The sequence below is a fragment of the Calliopsis andreniformis genome, chromosome 3 (assembly GCF_051401765.1).
Source record: "Calliopsis andreniformis isolate RMS-2024a chromosome 3, iyCalAndr_principal, whole genome shotgun sequence".
NCBI classification, from domain to species: domain Eukaryota; kingdom Metazoa; phylum Arthropoda; class Insecta; order Hymenoptera; family Andrenidae; genus Calliopsis; species Calliopsis andreniformis.
Window position 1 is genome coordinate 19,543,327 of NC_135064.1, and position 21,368 is coordinate 19,564,694.

A 21,368-nucleotide genomic window follows, 5' to 3' on the forward strand; every position below is an offset into this window, starting at 1 on the left:
AGTCTCCTTCTCAGTTCCGGGAATCCTTACTCCGCCAATCGTGCCCTCAGCATTCGCTCCATTCACGAGCAGCGTTCGTCTGGAACGTGACGACACTCTCTGGGAAATACGCGCTCGGGATCCTCGCGAGTACGATCGAGCAGATCGATTCTTAGGGGCGTACGCGCGTGGTCGTTGCTGCTTTTGTTGAAGAAGCGTGAAGAATAAGTTCAAACTGTGGGGTGGACATTGAAATCACTGAAATATAGATTTATTAAGTTCTGTTGAGTCTCTGTTGGGTTTGAAGCTGAAGGTTGGTGTGATTTAGTTTTTAGAGGGTGTTTGACAACGAGTGTTTGAATTTTTAACACCTTAGGGACTAATGTGATTTCTTCTTACTTAGCGTTCTTAAGTAATTTGCGATAAAAGTGAAACAGAGGTAAATTTTCTTCTTCGGTTCAGAAGTGTTGATTGCAGAGAGACAGACGGTCCTTAAAGAAATTAATTTGTGGCTCAGTTTCCGAGTTATTAATTGTTAAAGATACCCTTGGAAGATATGTGAGATGTGTCTGACTTGAGGACTTACTCTATTACCGATGTGCATTAGTCAATTAGATATACAGGTGTCAATAGAATGAGTCCGCGAATTAGACAAATTTCACACATATTTTTGACGCTTTTTCAGTAATTAATAGACTGCGAATTTTTATGCATTTATGAAAATTTGAAATGTATAAAAAGGGAAATATGAAAAATAGATTTGATTCCTTTAACTGTGTTTATGAAAATACGAAATTGCATAAAAATCCACAGTGTAGTAATTAATATCTCGAAAAAGAAGACACCTGTTGTCGAAAACCATATACAGTAACTCTGTAGTGAGATGGCAAAACCTGATATGTCATGATTTTCCAATTTTTCAGAACACTGATTTTAAAGTTAAGTAAGCTCATGTGTCATGAATTGGCGCCTGTATTTTATCTTCAACTGCGTGACATACAGGTATCATTTTTCACAAACTGATAAATTTCATGTAGATATACATGGAGAAGTACATATCTCGATTTTAAAATATAAAATGACTTATCAGGTTTTTCCATCGGACTACAGAACTAGTATAAATCGAGCAGATCGATTTAGACAGAAGAATACTAAGAGATTCAGTATTCACAAATTTAAAGAAACATTTGCAACTTACCCATAGAAGAATATTAACTTTCTTCAATTTGAAAATGAACACGTTACGAACCAAGTCACGATTTCAGAGGTCTAATCAGATGGTGTGTGGTCTGTGTGGATCCATATCCGGGAAAATAATGTCGATGACTGGATAGTCTTTTTCATCTGCTTTCTCGGTTGGAACTGACACGACGAAGTCACTGTCGAGATTCACTGGAGAAATCGGCGGGACTCGATGACGCACGTGGCTCGCTTCCAGGAAACGCGAGTCATAACGATCTCTGTCGATGGGAATACCTTTGAGGGATTCAAATTCCCTGGAAATGGTTCGAAAGCAATTCTGAGGAATCGTGGGAATCGGATAGGGGGAAATATGAGATAGTGAAGATGGAATCAACATTCAATAGTAGATAGTAATGGGAACTTTTGTTATGTACTGTTGATTGTGGTTCAGTTCTAGTTAATTATTTTTCTTAAATCTTGGAGAAATTGAAATTTCTTGAGGAATACAGTGGAGACCAAATATTGACACTCTTACTAGAAAACCACCATAATACTTCAGAGGAAATTATAAAAATATATTCTTTAATTAGTATCTCGCAAATAAAAGTACCTTCAAATAGTACAAATTCATGCTTAAAAATATGGAAAAAAATATTCCCTTCAAATAATAAGAAAAGGATCAAAATACCAAGAAAAGAAGAAGAAATTCAACACCATTCACTGACTCATTTCATTTTCCGACAGAAGAACAAAAGCCTACAAATCGAAAAAAAATCGTGACAACTTAAACTAATATATTTCGTTCCAGAAAAAGAACTTGAATTCTACAGTTCAGAATTTGAATATAAAGAAAACAGTGAACATCGAACTTATGCATTACACATGTCGATGAATCATCCACAGTTCACCAAGATCGAGTGCACCGAGGAAACATGTTCGTCTGTTATCAGCGTGGAAACTTTGCTTCGACATTTCGCACAGGAAAACGAAGGCAGAAATAGAATCGTAAATCTCGAAGGTGAGAAATCGATGAGGACACGATACTCATAAGGAACACGCAATTTGGAGAAACGTTCAGGCGATCGAATTTTAACGCAGAGGACACGAGTCGCGTTCAGAAGCAGTCCTCCAGTACCGTCGTTGATGAAAGATGTGTGAATTGAGAATCAGCTGTCGAATCAAATTGAAATTCATGCCGTCGATCAAACGACAGAACGGGCTCGAGAGTGGAACGAGCGCTGAGAAGTTCTTAGAAAAAGGGGAAATGGAATCAGAGCCAGTCATGGTTCCGTCTGGTAAGACATTTTATTCAGTAAAGCGACTGAAGTATCCAGTTCAGCCAAAAATTTAGTAGAAATATTCATTTTTATAGATGCTATAAACACAGACTATTCAACATCAGATGTCAGGAATTTGAAAAAGTGATTCTATGTACCAAGATAAAATAAATAAAATACACGTGAAATGTGTCTGACCAGAGGACTCGTTCTATTGACATCACTGCGTCTGTCCTGGCTGATGCATGTCGCCAGTGGAATAAGTTCCAAGTCAGACACAATTCTCGCGCATTTTAGGTACACTTTTCATAATTAATAACTCAGAAATCATGCCTTATATTGAATTTCATTACTCTTAATTTTCGCCTTATTCTAATATGTAGAATCACTCCATAAAATTTCTGATACCTGTTACTGAACACCTTGTATTTGTTAAGTATAGTCTTGCAACTTATTACCCATAACGAATAACGAACTCACAGACTCTAATTAATATATTTCTTGTGTGAAATTATACTTTGACGATTTGCGTTTCGTTTGCTGAAGCTCATATAAAAAAAGACAATATTCAACAATCTAGGTACTAGATTGAATAGAACTTCACTAACACTAAATATCATTTTTGCAGATCCGTCGGAATGGAACTCAACGCACATAGCATCATGGATCTCATGGTGCAGCCGTGCGTTTTCCATAGAGCCAGTGCCAAGCGACGTCGAATTTCCATCGACTGGCAAGGAATTATTGAAGTTATCCACTGATCACTGGAAACGTATTCCTGGCGGAAGAATTTTGGCGCGACACCTTGGCTACCTTCAATTCCAAGCAACTGGCGTGGAGGTTCAGGATTTGTTGCAAGAAGACAAAATTAATGGTAAGTACAAAAAACGTGCTTCAAAAACCTGAAAAATTAAGCAGACATATTTTCTTCATTAGTAACAGCATGTCTCTTAATACAGTATCTTAAATATTATTAGTAGGTGAATATTTAAATTCCAGTTTCCATATTTACAAAATTCAATTTCATTTAATTTGTTCTTTCGACAACGTTTTATTGTTAAAAAAGCATAGAGTGGATCGTTTCTCTTTTTACTTCTTCTTCTTCTTCCATTCTTCTTCCCCAATGCGCGAAGTAGAAGATAAGCTCGAGAATATAGCAAAATACCGTCATCTGTTACGACGAAAGTCGCGTGAAAGTCGATGTAAGCATTACCAATACAATTGCCGCAGTAACTCCAAACGACACAGGATCCGTAGAGCTTAGAGAAGGTTAATAGGGGTCCTAGGCTCGGATTGAAAATGACCGGAAGCGGCTAACCGTTCCCTAGGGCTGCTGCTGGTCCACTCACGCGCCTTCACCGACCTTATCTAAAGCTTTAACGAGCACGCGATCTATTAGAGATAAGAACAGTCCGGCAGAAAAAGAAATATCGCAGGCGATAATAGACTCCTTTCCCTCTTTGTGCGTTTCTGGTCACCCCTGTCATTCGATTTGACGAAAGAATAATGATGATTGTATTTATGACTGGTCGATCACTTTGTTCATTTTATGAGAGAAATTAATAAATTAGTTACTTATTGGAAGAGTGCTTCCATTTTGAATCTAGTGTCAAGTTGAGGTCCTACGATACTGTTTTTTGAAATATTCATATTTAGGTTGAGAATAAAATAGTTAAGATAAATTTGAGCCTGAGATGTCTCAAAGAGATTCTCAAGTCTTATGCTACGTTTACATTAGTCAGACAACTCGGTTGTCTGACTAAAACTTGTCTAATCTAGACATAGCATAACCATTTCTGCGCAACAAGTCAAGGGTCACACCACCTTTTACGCCTTACATCCTCTGCATTCTTTCCACGCCAAATTCAAGCTTCAAACACACCCCCTCCCAACTAGAACAACGATCTTGCATCAAAGCAAAGACCGTATTTCCATTCAGTCGAGTCACGCGCTCCAATATCTACAACTGACCTCAGAGGATCAACCCTCGACTCTCCAAAACAATTTTCCAAAAACAGAAAAAAAGAGAAAGAGCTAAACTAAACTCTAGAATATAAAAAACCCCTCAAGAAAGAGCCAGAAGTCACAGCCAGAGAAGAGCAGAAGAGTGACGTGAAAGTCTCGGACAAAGAGAAGAGTTCCAGTGGAAGCATGGAAAAATTATTCGCCCGCAGAGGGTGCAGGGGCAGATTCCTAGAAAAGGAGCACGAACCGCCTTTCGTCCTGCGGCAGAAGAGCGGAGAAGAGCAGCAAAGTCTTGGCAGCGTAAGCCTCCGAGATATATTGTCCGTTTGAATAACGTTGTAGGTGCTCTTCGAAGGGGAGGAGGAGTGGAGGGCCCACTCCGCGCTGGCGGCAGCCGTTTATTAAACGAATCAGTGTTATCGCGGTGAGAGAGCCCTCATGAATAAACCATCGAGTGTTTAGGGCGGCGGAAAGGTGGTGGCATCAGGGGTTACGGCCTCGCAGTAACCGCTTCCCACCACCTCCCCTCGCGCCCTGACGCCGCTGCCGAGGGGGTGGACGGCGAACTGTAACGGGCCAAGGGTGGTAAGCTCGCCACGGGGTGCGACTATATTGTTTTCTTGATGAGCGCGAAACATCCCCCGAATCTCTGCCGTATACAGGATAATTTTACGCGTCACCCCGTACCGCGGAACTTTCACGCCACCTCGGGATACGTAGTAGGTACTTACACTTACATTTGGGTAAGTTGCATACTGGGGGGTTAGAGACAGCGTTTTTGGGGGTTTTATTTTCTTCTTTTTTGAGGTGAACAATTTTTTTATCGTTTTCGGAGTTCGGTTTTTGTGTTGTTTGATTTGAGATTAGTGGGTGGAGGGTTTTAATAATTATTTGGAATGTGTATTCTTTGGGAAATGTTTTTTAATGGTGTTCTTTAATTGTTTAGTTGAAGAGTCAATAATTTATACTTGATATTTTTTAGCTTGATGTAAAGTAGAACCTCGATTAACCAGGTCTCAATGAATTTTAGTATTTTATTTTATTTAGGATTACGTGTATGTACTTGGTGTAATTACTGGATTGTGGATTTTTATGCACTTATGGAAATTTTAAATGTGTGACAAGTTTAGGTTTAGGTCTAGGAAGTGACAACATGAAATTGCATAAAAATCTATTGGTCTATTGATGACGATAAAAGTGTAGTAGAAAATTGATTAGAACTTGCACTGTGATTAAATAATAGCCTACTGAAAATAATAAGATTAGGCATCAGGGGGTAGTTTAAGTTTGGCTCTCCTGTTAAGCCGTTCAATCGAATTAATCAATCTAATACAAATGTATCTACTATAAATAATATCCACAATATAAATTCAGTAATCATGAAAATATTCATTGAAAACCAATCGTGAATTACTGTAAACAATCAGTATTTTATGCCAGGTATTTTTCTAAAATTTCTAATTTTCATTATTATCATTAAAATGATATCAATAGATCTTCAACAAGTTTCTCGCTTCTTTACCTCTAAAATAAATCGTTTTCATTGTAGACATTTCCAAGTCCAAAAAGGCACAAAGAAAACTCAGTCAGAGTTGCTCTAAAAGTTGCCTAAACTTACGTGTCTCTCTGCTCTATGTGTCGACCTCCATGGGTACGCTGGCATTGGCCCTCGCGACAAGTGGAGTGGGTGAAGCTAGGGGTGCACTCGCATACAGAGGTGCAAAGGTATTCCGACCACGGTGGTCGGAGTGGGGCGCGATAAGGGCTGAAATCAGCGGGGGCAAAGGTCGCTCAGTTATTCTCTGTCCACCGCCTAGCACGTTTTATTCCGCGCGTATCCACAGTTTATCGGTATCAACAATCGAAATTTCATGCGACACGCTCTATTGTACGCTCCTATTTGCGCGTGTGTGAACTGTTAATCGCCTGGCACGTGCGTCGTTATTCTACAATCACTGCGATTCGATAATCGACTGAGAATCAGCGTGAAATCGCGCGGGAAATATTTAAGCTCTTAGACGATCTTAACAACAAAGTCCTCGTGTTCCTTAAACACTGCAAGCTATTCTATAGTTTCGCAAGTATTTCATTTGAATAACAATCATGGCACAAGAAACGACCGCTATTTTTGCTTTTGTCCGTGAAAAATCTTCAGGAGCTGTAGCTAAAAAAGGACCTCCTCTTTTGTAAATCAAACGTTATTAGTATAGACTGTTTGCTAAGAAGTTTCTGTAAACTCATCTTCAATTTTTGGTACCATCGAATATACGTGCTTAAAAGACACTTAAGGGAGGATAGCGACGATGGGATAGCTGAGTATGCAGTTTCGATAATAGGTTTGTTTTGTCACATATGTGCCCGATATTGATCAAAGGATTAACAATGGGCCTGTCGACCACCGTTGCTCACACGGTGAAGGATTAGGCTTACGATATCGTTCGACACGTAATGTGGAGGATTCAAACGCATCCGCTGCATCTTCAGCAGGACACCAGATTCCACCCTTCGGCGGCTGCAATCCTTTACAACGGTACCTGATATTGAACATATCAATTAACGAGTTATTCTGCTAATTACAGCCCTATTTCGATATGAAAATTCGGGAAAGGAAGAGTTGTAAAAAAATGTGCAGTGTTTTCTGTCCATAAACTCTATTATAGACATCGTGCTCCAAAGCAGAATCAAAGTAATTTAGAGATAAATATATAAATTATAGTCATTTCTACATTTTACGCGAAATTCTTCAGAAATTGTATTATTTTCTATTGCTAATAGCCCTTAATACTTATCTATCAAAAGTCGTCTCCTTAATCCTGCTATGTTCCTCATGAACCTTGCGTGAAGCAATGATAAACACCAGCATGTCATTATGAATACAACTAACAAGCTTTTAGTGCAACAGCAAGAAATCAGAAATGTAACTATCAATAACTATTTCAAACTTTTTTCTCAAAACTAAGAAACCTATTAAAAGAAACACGAGCCACAATTTGGTCAAAAAACACCCAAGAAACGAAGTAGGATTATCACAGAATAACAACATAAAGACACGCATAAAAGATAAAACCACAAATAAATTATCCACCACCTTGAATCATTTAGAAAAAGCAAACCACAAGATTTCATCCGTCTACCTGGCTCCGAAAAAGATATTCAGAGGTATGCTTAACGATTGCAACATCCTCAACGACCTCCTCCTCTCCCCTTCCTCCTCCCCCTCCAATATTGCTCCCCTCCTCCCAAAGAGGCTTAAGATTTGGTCATCGAGGAGACCTCGAAATACATACATAAATCGAGGCGGGAAAAAGACAGAGACGAGAAGGTTTATAACAGTTGGATGGTCGAGGAACCATTGTGCCTCTCCTCGAATCGACCTCTCTTGAAGGCAACGAGAACGATGGTCGCCGAGTACATGCGTGCCTCTGTTCCTTTGCCCACAGAGAGGTTCAGCCTCCTACAACGGACTTGCTCGCTGATTGGATCGACAGCTGGAGCCGGCGGTTCCGGGGCGGTCGGAGGCGGACAGGTTCAACTCTGGCAATTCCTGCTGGAGCTGCTCTCGGATTCGTCGAATTCCTCGTGCATCGCGTGGGAGGGCTCCAACGGGGAATTTAAGCTCACCGATCCGGATGAGGTCGCGCGTAGATGGGGCGAGCGGAAGAGCAAGCCGAACATGAACTACGACAAATTATCGCGGGCGCTCAGGTAAACGCGAATCTTTGAAAATAGTTAGAGAGAGGTCTGATTAAAAGTACAGTGGGAGCTTGTTTGTCTGAACGACTCGATGGTCAACTTTTGTTATATGAGCTTCTGGGTGAGTCTCTATTATCGGAACTGAGGTTGAGCGTGGTCTCGGTTATCCAAACGCGTTTCTGCGTTGTGTATAAGTCACTGACATGTACTGTTCAGAGCTGGTAAACTTGCATTTGGAAAGTATGGGGGTCTAATTGGTCACAGTGGATAGACCACGCCTGATCTCACGCGTACGTACTTTCGGCTGAAGAGTACTATTGGCTGAAGTGATCACAGCTACTGATGAGAGGTGAAGTCACAGACGACTCTAGTAGTGAAGTTAATTGGTGCGAGGGAGGGTCCCTTTTTCCCCTGTGTCGTCCCAGGCGCAAGTTTACCAGCTCTGAACAGTACAAGGTGATCAGTTTAACTGGATATCCTCTAATGATTGTTGGCAGCAGTTACGATACTGTCAGCATTTAGAATATATACTGCCAACAGTGCCAACACTCGACTTTCCACTTAAACTGACCACCCTGTACAATTGGTCTATGTACATACTGACACTCAGACAAGAAAAAGTGGTGGGGATACCACTGGACCTCCATTTACTGAACATCGAAACCTCTGTTATCCGAACTAAGGAAAGGTGATGTCAGTACTGGTGAACTTCTATTAATCAAAAAATTCTTCTATCCGAACTACCCTGTCTCCCGACCAGTTCGAATAAACGAGATTCCACTATGATTAGATTTCAATGTACATATGTAGATGTTGGAATTTGGAATTAATGCATCGATACTCGCGCCGTCTATGTGGAAGACGCAGCAGGTATAATCGACGCAAAAAGTTTGAATAATATTTATTTAAATCAATATAGAGATCGTATAGAGTGCAGGATTGTCGCGAAAATTCCCTTCTTGGGTATATTGGTAAAAATCTGGAGGTGGGGTAATAAAAACAGGTGTCCTATTGTGTGGTAGTGGCTTTAGACCCGAGCGAGACCTTAGCAACACAATACAATAGGATACCTGATGTTTCTTCCCCCACCTTCTAATTTCCACCACTATATCTAAGGATATCTATAAGGAGAATGATATCGTCAAGAGGATAATTCAGACATTATATATTATATTGTACACGTTCATTGCGGTAGAAGTCAGAAAACTGTCTTCTTGTCTCATATGTACTACTTAATAAGGAGACTCGACCTGTGCATACACAGAAATCTTTCAATGCGTCGTCTGACACGTTCAACGCGTGAACTCTTGTGTACCTCAGGTGCCAGATGCGTGAGCCACAGTGAACGTTTTAAATTAGATATTTCACGAATGATCATTATACATTTTTACTATCTGACGTTTTCTTTGTCTTGCAGATATTATTATGATAAAAACATAATGACGAAAGTCCATGGGAAACGCTACGCTTACAAGTTCGATTTTCATGGGCTGATGATGGCTTGTCAGACACAAGCTGGCATCACGTTGGAGACATCTCCGACCTCCCGAGGTACTGGCGCAAATTGTTACCCACATCGTTCACCTCACACTCATCACCTATATCCGACAGGATCGCCAAGCTCGCAACATCCATCGGTAGCACCGCCAACCCCAGCACCACCTCCACCACCACCGCCACCTCCACCGCATTATTGTTGGCCATATCGATATTCTCCACCGACATAACACAAGGAATTGATTATTTTACGTTTTTGTTAACGTGGGTTAACATTCCATGTAATCGTGGACGCTTTAATTGCGCATCGACGCGATCACATGTTACCTATACTGTTGACTTGATGAGGAGTGAACGAATAGTAGAGAGCGAAAACGAAAAGTACTCGATGTTCCTGAGACTCATTACTTGTATATTAGGTATAAGATGTGGGAGAAAGTTTGTACACGGAATAAATGTAACGCATAAAATGAGACTCAATTGTATATTTACTTGTCTATAAGAAATTTTTGTAAATATAAATATCAGGATGTTTAGGTGGATGTAATAGGAATAATATTGTTTTTGCAGAGATTTTCAATTAAATTTTTGTATTTATACGTGTCCTTTGATGTTGTAATGTACAGTTTTTGTAGACAAAGTTTTTTATTTGAACGCTATTGAAATAGACGATAAGTATTTAAAAGAAAATGAGGAATAAATGCCCCTTGAAGAAAAAATACTATTTAGTATGGATACCACATATAGTTATTTGACTACTTCTATTGTTAATGTATATAGAAATCTGCAGTAACTGAAGTCGATTTTTGGCAAGCTTCAGATTTGATGGAATTCTGCAGTAGCTGAATTTTGTTTTGATAGTCCTCAGATATTTTCTTCTAAAAAGTACAGCAGAAATATGTGTCAGTAATGTATTTTTCGTTTTTTTCTGTATAATCACTTTTTTCTATTTTTTCCTAGATGAAAACTATTTTATCGACTGTAGAATATATAGGTACCTCATCTATATTTCTAAAAATTAGCTATAGAGGTCGTATTAGATCAGTTTCTCGACCAATCGAAACTGGTATAGATAGAATCGAAGCACCGCGTGGTCAAACGAGCGCCATTTCTCTTTCTCTGTAAGAAAAGGTAAATGGAAGCACGCTGCAAGGCGATGCACTGGAAATCAGTTTATTCCAATAGCATCGATAGATTTTTTATGTGAAAAAAGTTCAAAATGTAAACCAGAACGTATAATCATTAACATCGTTTAATTATTTCAGCTCCCCAGTCCTCCAGAAACATGTCAGACATAGAAAAGTAAGTGTGTTTTGTATAATCATTTAACAATACATTTTATTTCATAATACAATAAGAATCTACGAAATTGAAATCACCTATTTTGTTCGACGTTCTTATCATAAACTTCATATTTGTAGAAGTAAAAGTAAAATCATTAATATTTACAAAGTCGGCGTATAACCTCAATTTTTGTATGTCAAGAATTTTTTATACTGAGTCATATATGTAAAATTTAACTATTTTCTTTTTTGCAGCGATGAAGTCCCCCCTGCGTTGCCAGCAGGAGGTGCGATGGACGTAAACACAGCTTTACAAGAAGTTCTCAAAAATGCACTTATACACGATGGTGTTGTACATGGTCTCCATGAAGCAGCTAAAGCTTTAGACAAGTAAGGTTCATTATACGATTCTTATATCTTAATGAAATAGATCAATGCAAACATGAATTTATTTTATATGATGATTTGTTAGGTTCCCTCTTCTGAGAATACCCGTTACTCAAAAATAAATAATGCTGTTGTCAACCTGTACTGATACCCTAAGAAACTAATATTTGAAATTTAGTCCATAATATTAGACGTTTACATTTCTTTTTTTTTATTTTATTATAGGAGGCAAGCTATGCTTTGTATTTTAGCTGAAAATTGTGATGAACCCATGTACAAAAAACTTGTTCAGGCATTGTGTAATGAACATCAGATCCCTTTGATTAAAGTAGACAATAACAAAAAACTTGGCGAATGGGCTGGCCTTTGCAAAATTGACAGTGCTGGTAAAGCCAGAAAAGTTGTTGGGTGCTCCTGCGTTGTTATAAAGGTATGTTCTTTATTATGGTATTTGAAATTAATTATACGTGAAAATGCTGTGTGATGAGATTTAGGCTCCCTCTACTGAGAGAACCCAATTATTAATAAATTATGCTGTAGCTAATGCCTTTCTGATATTAATTACATCATTTCATTCTCTTATTTTTATAGAGTATTGCTTGTATTTAGTTATACATTTTGATTGCAGGACTTTGGGGAAGACACTCCTGCAAAGGATGTGGTAATGGAATATGTCAAACAAAGTTCTGTACACTAAGATCTTTTAATAAAATATTCAACATAATTTCGTACGTATACTTTACTTAATCCATAGTTCGTTTTTACATAATATTTAACATTAATTAAAATTAATGTATAAATGTTTCGAGATAAATACATTTTTTTTTCACTGATGATGAAAATAGTGTAATTACTGATATAAGAAATAATAGGATGTCTTTAATCATTTCTTTTCTTCAGGTTCTACATTTTTTGTTATTTTATCACAAATGACTTTATGTTTTGTCCAGTCTTTTACTTGACATTCTCTGTTATGATGTATTGTTTAATTAGATTTTGAATTCAATAAGCATGAAGCAAAAATGTAAAACAGAAATTCATACCTGCTACAGTACCAAACTTCTTTGCATTTAGAGCAACGTTTCTTTGCTGTTTCGTGACATAAACAACATTCCTTAGTGTCAATACAATCTAATTTATCTAAATCATATGCGTCGCTTAAAATTTGTGCCGCATTTTTAACATATTCTGTATCAGTTGTGTATATGAATTTTGATTGATGCTTTGCTAATTTTTTCCACTTTTTATGATATTTCTCCATAATTGACGTTTTTATCTATAACAAATTTCAGTGAGATTAATGATGTAATTAATAAGTTCTTCTCATATGAATATTAAATCATATTAGTATTTATGAATAGTAATTTTTAACCTGTGGAATAAGTTCTACATTAATTGTCTGAGGTGCTTTAGATTGTGATGATGATACACTTAAGTAACTTAGCCATCTTTTTAATTCTATCAGAGGTGAAATTTGATCCAACACAGTTTCGTATAAATATTTCTGTAACTAATAGGTATACATACGTAATTTAATTTTTCCATGCATCACTTTTATCTGTACTCAAAAAATGATATACCTTTAACAATTGAGATAATCTGTGTTCAGTAATTTCGTAGTATGGTGCACATTTTGGATTGAGTAATAATTCACGTAAACCAAACCATACTTGTCCTTCTATTTTAGATATTTTCCCTTCTTCCCTCGATTTTTCTTTTTTCCAACCTGCACTGTATATCATATTTTCACCTGTAATATAATTCTATCTAAATCGGTTCACTTTGTATTACTGTATGCATGGAATGCAAAATTGTATCACCTTCCTCATTTTGTTTTTTCCATGGATGATTTTCAATAAGTTGAACGAGAAGATAGGGCACATCGTGCGTAGTTAACATTCGCGATATTACAGAAAGTGGTAAATTATCACAGTATTCCGCCAAATAACGAAGAATTGAAATGCAACGCATACCAATATCAAACTCAAGTTCTTCTTTTTTTTCTAGTATCTCTTCAAGACATGAACTAATTTTACGAAATTATATAATTATGAATATATTGTATGTAAAGACATATTTCTTTAAATAATGTAAAGCAAAAGTTACATTGTTCTAACAACTTACTTGGGGCCTTTCAGATTTTCGTAAATTTCTATACTTTTTGTGTCGAGAAGTAGAGAAACACATTTAACTGCATAATCAACAAGATCAAGAACAGAATCATCAATAGTTTCTGCGCTTTCGCAATGAAATAATACATTTTCCAATAAAGAAACCGCGATATTTTCGTGATAAAATATGGTAAAAAGCATAAACGTATTTTTCGGTTCAGTATTTAGTTCTACTAAAAGTGGAAACACTTTATGCTTCCATATGTCTATTTGAATAGCTTCGTATATTAGAATCGGTATCTATGAAATAGAACTTAATCAAAATCAGGAATCAACGTAAAAGATCATATAAGTTAAACATGTTACGATTACCTTTTTAAAATTAACAAACCATTCTTTAATGCTCTCTTCGCGTAATGCATTAATTTCTAAAACGCATTGTTGATTTAGTAACATTAATCTTTTATGAAATTCGAACCATCTGTAAAAATGATGAAGATGATTATCTTCAGCAATTAATATTATAGAAGATAGATATTATTTTCTAATAAATTAACCCCTTTGTTCCTATGTCTTCAAGATCAGAAGCTTGTAAGCTTTCTATGAAAGTTTCGGCTTCCCATGGCGAAATTATGTATTCCATACGACTTGACATTTTTATCAGAAGATAAGAGTAACTATAGATCAAAGTCAACCATTTGTAAATAAATATTTCGATGCTGTATCCTAGACGATATAACGTAACTAATAGTGATCAATAGTGATGAGCTGGTGACTATTGGAAATTGATAATTGTAAACTATGTACATACATAGAATATTGTAGAAGATAATGCACGAATACGCAGAATTTAAAGGATTTTTTTCAAAATATATGTATTTATTCACAAAATATTAAATTTTGTAATTAACAAAGAAACATACTTGTTTCTTTAATTTTCTTTTTATTGCCGCCATATAAAGTTAGTACATATACATAAATCTTTTTTTAATTTATTAACATTTGAGGAAATATTACACATAACCTATGGCCTTTACTCTCTATTAATCTAATTTAATTATTTGCCAAAGTTGCTCTAGAAATATCGAGCAAAATCTTTAAATAGTATATTATGTATTTTTATGACTTATTCTGTATGATATTAACAATATACTTAATTACAAAAAGAACATTCAAAATAATGAAACAGTATTTTATATTAATATATTATATTTTTTAATATTATTGTAAATATTTGGAACTAGTAACAGAGATAACATAAAATTAGGCACTGTTAGAATTTTTTTTTATTTTTCAACTGTCACTATACATTTTCAGGTTTTAAATTATTATTAAATATTTGCCGCTTCCATGTTAAATCTGGCATAAGTGTTTCCTCAACAAATGTTATTTCATTGTTTCCATTAACTAATAATATGGAGTGAGTTCGTGTACAATAGTCAGTACCAGATATACAAATTGAACTGAGTAATTCATAATGTTTGGGACACCGTTCTTGTAGTTCTGGATCAGGTAGATGTCTATGAATATTTAAAATTTTAAATATTAAAAAAGCTATCATAATATGCAACACATAATTTTTACAAATGTTACATACTTGTCTTTTAATTTCAAAAATTGTATCAATTCTTCAATAAGATCTGACTGATTTGGCACTTTAGCATTGTTAACAATATTTCTGAATATTTCTTTCCCTACTTCAACTTTTTTAAAAGGAACACCAAGGCCACTGTTGCTGAAACCTAGTACTGTATCCTGGCTTGAACATGGTCCAGTTGAATTTACAGCACTGCTGAGGTAATAAACACCTGCATTGCTGTGCACAATAAGTATCTTTAGTCATCTTCATTAAACTTATCTGTGTTATAATATTAAATAGTTCTGGTCACAACAATTTTGGAAATTATCTACATACTATAAATTAAGCAGGGTCAACATATAAGGATTATATGGCTGATTATTCAAATTTTCATTATGTAATTTCTCCAAATATGGAATTGCAGAATCAGTTGAAGTAATAAAATTATGTATTAGAAAACCTCTGCCTTTTCTTGGACTATCACTCAGCCCTTTTTCATTAGTTAGATTTAATATAACACCAACTTTTCCTGCTAGTGATAAAGCTAGCCAAGTTCCACCTTCTTTACCAGGTTCCATATCAAGTCCTGATAAATATGTAATTATTTTTATTTTAAACATAACATTTATGAATAATTTCAGTAAAAATAAGACTAATAATAAATAATGTACGTATTGAAGACTAACATCCTGCATGAATGAGTTACAATAAATATAAATGGGTATTGTTTTTTCTTAATTAATATAATTATGATGAAATTTCCAATATTTCCAAATTTGATTTTTTACATACCTCCCAAACAATCTGGATAATTTTTCCAATAATTGGCAGGTAGTGTAGGGCGTTTGAAATACTCATCACGATTTGAAGCCAAAATCAATCGATAAGATTCAGAATCAGCATCAGGGTTACGATAAATAAATAAGATGCACATAACTGATACAAATGAGATACTCCTTTCAAATACAAATACCACAGAACAGTGTGCCTTTATACCAAAGGTGACTGATGTTATAAATCATTTCTTTTATGTACATATCATTGATAAGATTACCACATATTTTTCAATTATGAATGAAGATAACATTGGAGTTAATTATTAGAAACATACAAATTAATAATGTACCAATATAACTGAGTATTGTACATTGAAAGATCACTCCGCTATATAATTTTTTACAATATATTTGAAATCAAATAGAGACCAATTAACTGATCAAATATTAAATAAATTACATGACTACTTATATTTATTTATTAATTAAGCGACATCGCCAGTTTCATTTTCATAGACGTACATATACACACATCAGTCAACATAATAAAATATAAATAAGTAGCCGAAAAAGTTTAACACTTGTTTAAATTCGTCAATACTTATATATAATCAAATACGTAGAATACAGCTTTGTATTCGTTACATTGTTGTATTAATCATGTCACTTTATGTAACTAAATATATGTATATCTTTTGAAATATTTGAAAAAATTTCTTGCTCCTATGTTAGATACGACATTACAGAACAATATTTATCATTTACATTTTTTACAGAACAACATTTATCATTTACATTTACATATCTATGACATACGTATTATAATGAAGTATATCACAGATCGACGTCTGTAGAAAAATTGTTCTAAGAAACGCGCCAATTTCAAAAAAGAATCGCGTTCCAATAGAAAATTAATTTTAACATTAGTTCAAGTAGTTTATTGAAATTAAATTGTTGATAAATTACAACCGATATTCAAATTTTTTAAATTTTAATATATGCTCTACATTTTTAATGAGCAAGTGAACGTAATGATAAATTTATATTTAAAAAAAAATTGTTAATTGTTACTTTCAATAATGACAACATATTATAAGGTAATAAATATCATATTGTTATAATTAAAAAGTTTATTTATTTTTACAAATACGATAATCATAATTTGAACACATTTGTTAAACCGCATTCACAGAATTTTTTGAAGTAAAATCAAATACAATTGTTTTTATCATACTTTGTCAATTTGGTAGAACTTATTTTCGAAGAATGTTCAAAGTTTTTTATAATGACTATGTTATACACATCTCGCTATTGCCTCTATTGTATGATACTTTACATATATATCACACTGGCGTGTAAAAAATACATTCTCGTTTTTTTTGCTATCAGTTAATATTCATCTCGTGCAAATAATTAATAGTACCAAACTGTCGCTAAGTTAGTTTTGTGTTGAGGTGCATATACACACTTTGTTTTTACGTGCAAATATAGGTAATAAAATCATGTATAGATACATAATCCTGCTATATTTATAATTCTATATATGATCACAAAATGTCTAAATTCGAACTTAATTTGTTTAGAAATAATTTACATAAGTTAAATTGAGGTAGCGTTTCTTAAACCTGTTACTATTATATTTCTTCACTGTAGAGAGAGTTAATTCAGTCCTATTAATGTAAAGTTTATAGTGTTTTAATATATATATATATACTATACATGATAACTTAAACTCTTAAAAAAGTTAATATTTATATTTACAGTTGCAAATTAGGATTCACGTAGGTGATGTTCTTTGAGTTTCTTTTATAGTGTTTCAAGTTTAAGTAACACTGACTCAGTACATTTTATTTAAAGCTTGAAAATGATTTATATGAATATCAATCACGTAACATGTTTCTCAATCTTTCAATAATTAGCAAATCACACAAATATGGAAATGACAATATATTATAATAAGCTCTTTCTAATAAATTACAAAGTTCGTTGATATTTATGCACTCTCTTATTTTAATGTGCCTTATTTTAATTAAATTACGATATTGGTATTTACATGACAAGCACTTTAGTATTTGTGCACTGTGCAGAACATGCTTTAAGATAATTATGAATGATATTAAATAAATATTTATCTTAGAATATGTAAAATAAATAATAAATTTTAGACTAGTATACATAATAACAATAATAGCGTCTTTAAGGAAACGCGATTATAATCGTTTGTAAATTCCCCTATCACAATGTCAAAAATTTGCAAAAAGATATTTTATGGAATATGTTTTGTAAAAACAACTCAGTTTTCAAGAACTCTGTAGTTTGTTTTTTCAAAAAAAAATGTCATGCATACTTAAATATTATATACTAAAATGTATAAATTTTATTTGAGTAATATTTCTATAATGACGATTTAAATTTTTCTGTTTCTATTAAATTTTAGTTGTAAATAATCACTGATACTTGTATTTGCATTTATTATATTTAAATGACTAAAATAAGAGAGACAAATTGGCATAAAATGTAGCTGTTTGTTTACTTTTTCTACTATTCTATAGATGCTAATAGTATTTATTTATATGTTTATATCAATATATTTATCATGAATTTAAAGTACTTGAGTTTTATAAAATCTAAAGAATTTGTTTATGTTGAACAAGTGTACTATCTATTTACTTTCATAACTCATGTTTAAACAGTTAAGATATCGTTTTGGCCATATGAAAGAAATTTTGACTTGTTCTATTCCTTAAGTTCTGTTTCCTTATAAATTGCATTATTTATCAAAAGCTTACTATAGGCCAAAATTATTTCAATATCAATAATCTGTCTTTAATAAAATCAATATTGCATGTTCTTATAATCTACATCACCAAAATACCTAAAGACTTTTTAACACTAGATGTTTCTGGCAACGAAAGTGCCCATTTTCTTAAACCTGTTAGTAAAACTGAACTTGTGACTAAAACTGCTCCTCCTACTGAATAACGGTTTGGTATTTCATTAAAAAATAGAACTTGCCAAAAAAAGGCAAAGACTATATCTGCTGATCTTGCTATAGCAACTGGTCCTGCTTGTTCCATCTGTAAAGCTAATGTTAGTAATATCTGACCCCCAAAACTGAAAAGTGCAAGTGCTACAACCAAAAGTCTGTCAGTACCGCACCGAGGTAAACAAAGTGCACCTATTGCCCAAGAAATAATTATTGTCTGAATCAAGGCAAATGATCCAAAGTTTGTCATTATTACTGAAAAGTGAAGACCTTTTAAAGCTCTTAATAAAACATATGCATTTGCGCCAAAAAGAGTTGCAGAAAAAGCTGCTACAGCACCCCATAAGTCTGCATGTTCCATTGTTATATGTCCATCTGATAAAGATTCTATAGTATGCCCAAAGATAAGTGGTGGACGTGTTATCAAAATTACACCAATTAATGTTAGACACACTGTAATAACATTAAACAACCCACAAGGTTCTTTCAAGAATATTCTTGCAAATATAGCTACAAATACAGGAACAGAAAATACAACAACAGATGCATCAGCTAATGGCATATGTCTGAATGCGTAAAAGCTTAACATGAGGCCAGTGGTCCCTACGAAACTTCTTAATATTAGCATTAATCTACGTCCTTTTGGAAAAGGATGCTCTCCCTTATATATTACAATAGGTATTGCTGGTAGCAGTACACCCACAAATCGAAATGCTGCTAGTTCCATTGGATTTACTTCTACTAAACCTTTCACAATAACGCTGCATAAGGAGAAAAATAGCGAAGATAGTGTTGCCAGTATTAAACCAAGATAAGGACATGATTTACATATCAGAATTGAAAATCGCTTTTGCCTTGTTGTTACATTATTTTCACCATCACCATCAACTAAATGTTGTAATTCAACGTGTTCTGACATGTCTGAAAAAAAAAATATAGTAAATAATTCAAATATTCTAAATGCATAATTTGTACACTACAAGTGTATGGTTATATCAACATGTTATTAGTAAACTGTATTATCACTAAATTAAAAATAACAATAATGATGACAAAGTGTGATCAATTTTCGAAATAAATAGAAAGTAAAGATTCTAGTGCAATTGTTAACTAAATGCAACAAAACGACTAAAGAATAAGATATAACAGTTTAAAAATAGTTGAAATTCCTGAAATACATTCACGAAATTATGAATATCACTCGAATAATATTTGTATCACACTTGTCTTCATTAACATTGATAAATATTAATATTAGTAACGTTAGTAAATTTACTCGCCTATAATAAGTTTAATGAGTAATTGATCACAGAATATCAGTGTATTAATAAAATTATATAACAGTTAGCATAGTGTATTTATGAATAATGTGGAAGACAGAATTAACTTAGGTCTTTTTCATTCATTATCACCAAAGATATTTATCACATTTTCTCTAATTGCTCATTATCTCAGGTGAGGTGCGAGATCACGTTGCCACTCACGCGAAGTAAGCTATTTGACACAAATCACAATGAAGGGTAGGCAATTTGTCATAAATGTTTAAATGCAAAGTTTCATATTTTCCTTTGATATTTCTTTTTTACATGTCATATACCTTCAGTTCTTTAATGTGCTTATCTAAATAAATATGATTTTTCTATCGTTTTATTCATAATATAGCAATAAATACATTTCATCGTTTCACTGCCACAGCAAACCTTGTCTTTCTAAATTACTAGATTCTATACTATGAAAACATTTAAATATTTAGTTATAAAATAACGAATACTTAATAAAATATTATTGTTCTATAAATCTTATATTTATTAATATAAAAATACTTGTCTCATTTTGCTGTATTAAAACTTTTGAATCTTAAACTGTTGATACACACATAAAATTATTACGTTTTAAATATATGATTTATCGTTATTTTATATATTTAATACAATGAATTCTGTCATAAAGTGGAGATAACTAGCGAAAAAATTGTAATACTTCTTGCTGGTTACGTTACAACTAGCGTCATTCAATAACAGGCATTTACTTCCCCTTTTGCTGAGTAAATTCTACGCATGCATTTTGGGATTTCCCGAAATTCAGCATGGGTATGTATCCGTATCGTATCAAAAAGCTCAGAATCAGATAGAAAGTGAAACATAATATTCATTGTCATCATTAGAAAATAGTGTTGAAAGCAAGAATAACAAAAACAAAAAGGAATCTTGGCGTCACCTCTCTGGAATTTATTAATTTCAAATTTCATTATATATTGTATTATTGGTGACGTGTAAGTATACAATACTCAAAATATATTTGTTATCACAGCAATACCTTGAATATTCTACTTGATTTCGAAATAATTGACATAAATCGAGATACATTTTATTACAACAAGAACAAGGACACAACTCCAAATTTTGCCATTTTTTAATTATATCAATGTCATAGCAAATGAACAATATAATATATTACAGTAGATATTCATCAAATATTATAGGCAAAATTACTTAGAGGTGTCAAACATAATCCCAGACCGCAGACCGATTACGACATTTATCGAATACAGAAACCTGACCACATTTCATTGATCTACATGTAATTTTTTTTCATTTTCGTGAAGTCTATGGGAATAGAAACACATAATTATTTTGTCTATACCACAGAAAGT

General features: G+C 33.9%; 5 protein-coding genes across 5 annotated transcripts; 2 read left to right on the forward strand and 3 right to left on the reverse strand.

Moving 5' to 3' along the window:
* The first annotated feature begins 2,311 nt into the window (after nt 1-2,311).
* On the forward strand, nt 2,312-9,823 carry LOC143177083 (DNA-binding protein D-ETS-6). The gene is made up of 4 exons (XM_076374860.1): nt 2,312-2,456; nt 3,067-3,312; nt 7,844-8,108; nt 9,514-9,823. The coding sequence occupies exons 1-4, from the start codon at nt 2,312-2,314 to the stop codon at nt 9,821-9,823; spliced, it is 966 nt and encodes a 321-aa protein (XP_076230975.1).
* An 891-nt stretch (nt 9,824-10,714) lies between these two features.
* Nucleotides 10,715-11,987, forward strand: Rps12 (ribosomal protein S12). Its single transcript, XM_076374785.1, has 4 exons — nt 10,715-10,895; nt 11,132-11,266; nt 11,489-11,693; nt 11,892-11,987. The coding sequence occupies exons 1-4, from the start codon at nt 10,879-10,881 to the stop codon at nt 11,958-11,960; spliced, it is 426 nt and encodes a 141-aa protein (XP_076230900.1). The 5' UTR covers nt 10,715-10,878; the 3' UTR covers nt 11,961-11,987.
* Nucleotides 11,988-12,124: 137 nt separating this feature from the next.
* Nucleotides 12,125-14,029, reverse strand: Zmynd10 (zinc finger MYND-type containing 10). The gene is made up of 8 exons (XM_076374786.1): nt 13,932-14,029; nt 13,747-13,855; nt 13,388-13,674; nt 13,084-13,289; nt 12,844-13,013; nt 12,636-12,773; nt 12,307-12,539; nt 12,125-12,231 (listed from the first exon to the last, which is right to left on the reverse strand). The coding sequence occupies exons 1-8, from the start codon at nt 14,027-14,029 to the stop codon at nt 12,147-12,149; spliced, it is 1,326 nt and encodes a 441-aa protein (XP_076230901.1). The 3' UTR covers nt 12,125-12,146.
* Nucleotides 14,030-14,637: 608 nt separating this feature from the next.
* Tango2 (transport and golgi organization 2) lies at nt 14,638-16,159 on the reverse strand. The gene is made up of 4 exons (XM_076374784.1): nt 15,746-16,159; nt 15,290-15,539; nt 14,972-15,190; nt 14,638-14,894 (listed from the first exon to the last, which is right to left on the reverse strand). The coding sequence occupies exons 1-4, from the start codon at nt 15,885-15,887 to the stop codon at nt 14,678-14,680; spliced, it is 828 nt and encodes a 275-aa protein (XP_076230899.1). The 5' UTR covers nt 15,888-16,159; the 3' UTR covers nt 14,638-14,677.
* A 2,181-nt stretch (nt 16,160-18,340) lies between these two features.
* Nucleotides 18,341-20,176, reverse strand: LOC143176999 (solute carrier family 35 member G1). Its single transcript, XM_076374705.1, has 2 exons — nt 19,996-20,176; nt 18,341-19,636 (listed from the first exon to the last, which is right to left on the reverse strand). Exon 2 carries the CDS (start codon nt 19,632-19,634, stop codon nt 18,588-18,590), a length of 1,047 nt encoding a protein of 348 aa, XP_076230820.1. The 5' UTR covers nt 19,635-19,636; nt 19,996-20,176; the 3' UTR covers nt 18,341-18,587.
* Nucleotides 20,177-21,368: the final 1,192 nt, after the last annotated feature.